The 862-nt window shown below is 73.0% G+C and overlaps 1 protein-coding gene across 1 annotated transcript in view; it reads right to left on the reverse strand.

Annotated features, from left to right (window-relative positions):
* Positions 1 to 862, reverse strand: part of ABCA7 (ATP binding cassette subfamily A member 7) — a 47,583-nt gene that overhangs the window by 27,674 nt on the left and 19,047 nt on the right. The window contains exons 10-12 of the mRNA XM_019513158.1: positions 718 to 860; positions 438 to 614; positions 75 to 297 (exon numbers count right to left, since the gene is read on the reverse strand). Coding sequence (XP_019368703.1) covers positions 75 to 297; positions 438 to 614; positions 718 to 860 — 543 coding nt within the window. The remainder of the gene's footprint in view (positions 1 to 74; positions 298 to 437; positions 615 to 717; positions 861 to 862) is intronic.

Below are 862 nucleotides of genomic sequence, written 5' to 3' on the forward strand. Positions count from 1 at the left end.
GCCCCCCGCGCGGCAGCGCCGGCCCCCAGCTCACCCCGGCCCCCGCGCAGAGCTCCCCCCACCCCGCGGGGCACCTTGAGGATGAGGACGAGGAGGCCGGAGCTGAGCAGGAAGGGGAGCAAGCTGCTGAGGAACCAGCTGAGCCAGAGGGTGCCGCGGCCGAGCCCCATGATCCGCATGGTCTCCTTCAGGCGCGCCTCCTTCTCGTGCACGACGCCCTTGACCAGCATGGCCACCGAGTAGATCCAGGCCAGCACCATGAACAGGGGCAGCGACCGGTTCAGCACCCGCAGGAACCTGGGGCGAGACACGGCCCCCTTGCAGCCGATGCTCCGGCCCCGCGTCTGTCCCCACCTGCGGCGGGATTAAAGACGGGGGCACCCACCGGCTCCCGCGGGGAGGGGGCACAGCCTCGGGGGGAGCTTGCAGCTACTCACACGTCGTCCACGTAGCAGGGGTAGGGCATCTGCTGCACGTACAGCCCCGTGCGCCGGGCCGTGCCGGTCAGCACCCGCGTGACGGCTCGCTCCACCAGGTCCTGCACGTACACGAAGCCCCCCCACACGTAGCGCAGGTCGCGGAAGGGGTCGGCGGCCGGGCCGGGGTCCCAGAACCTGGGCAGCGGCGAGCACGAATGGGGGGGCTGCCCGGCCGCCCTTCCTCCCTCGCCCCCCGCCCTTCGCGGGCGCTGTTAGCACAGGGCGGGCGAGCGCGCACCTGGCCTTGACCTTGTCGGTGCGCGTGACGTCGTCGATGTCCATGCGGATCTTGTAGCGGACGCGGGGGGCCGGGTCCCCCGTGGCGCCGCCGGCGGGCGGCAGGAAGACCACGCCGGCCCAGAACTGGCGCGCCTCCAGCAGCT

The sequence above is a fragment of the Gavialis gangeticus genome, unplaced genomic scaffold (genome assembly GCF_001723915.1).
Source record: "Gavialis gangeticus isolate Ggan-Ray unplaced genomic scaffold, GavGan_comp1, whole genome shotgun sequence".
Lineage (NCBI taxonomy): Eukaryota > Metazoa > Chordata > Crocodylia > Gavialidae > Gavialis > Gavialis gangeticus.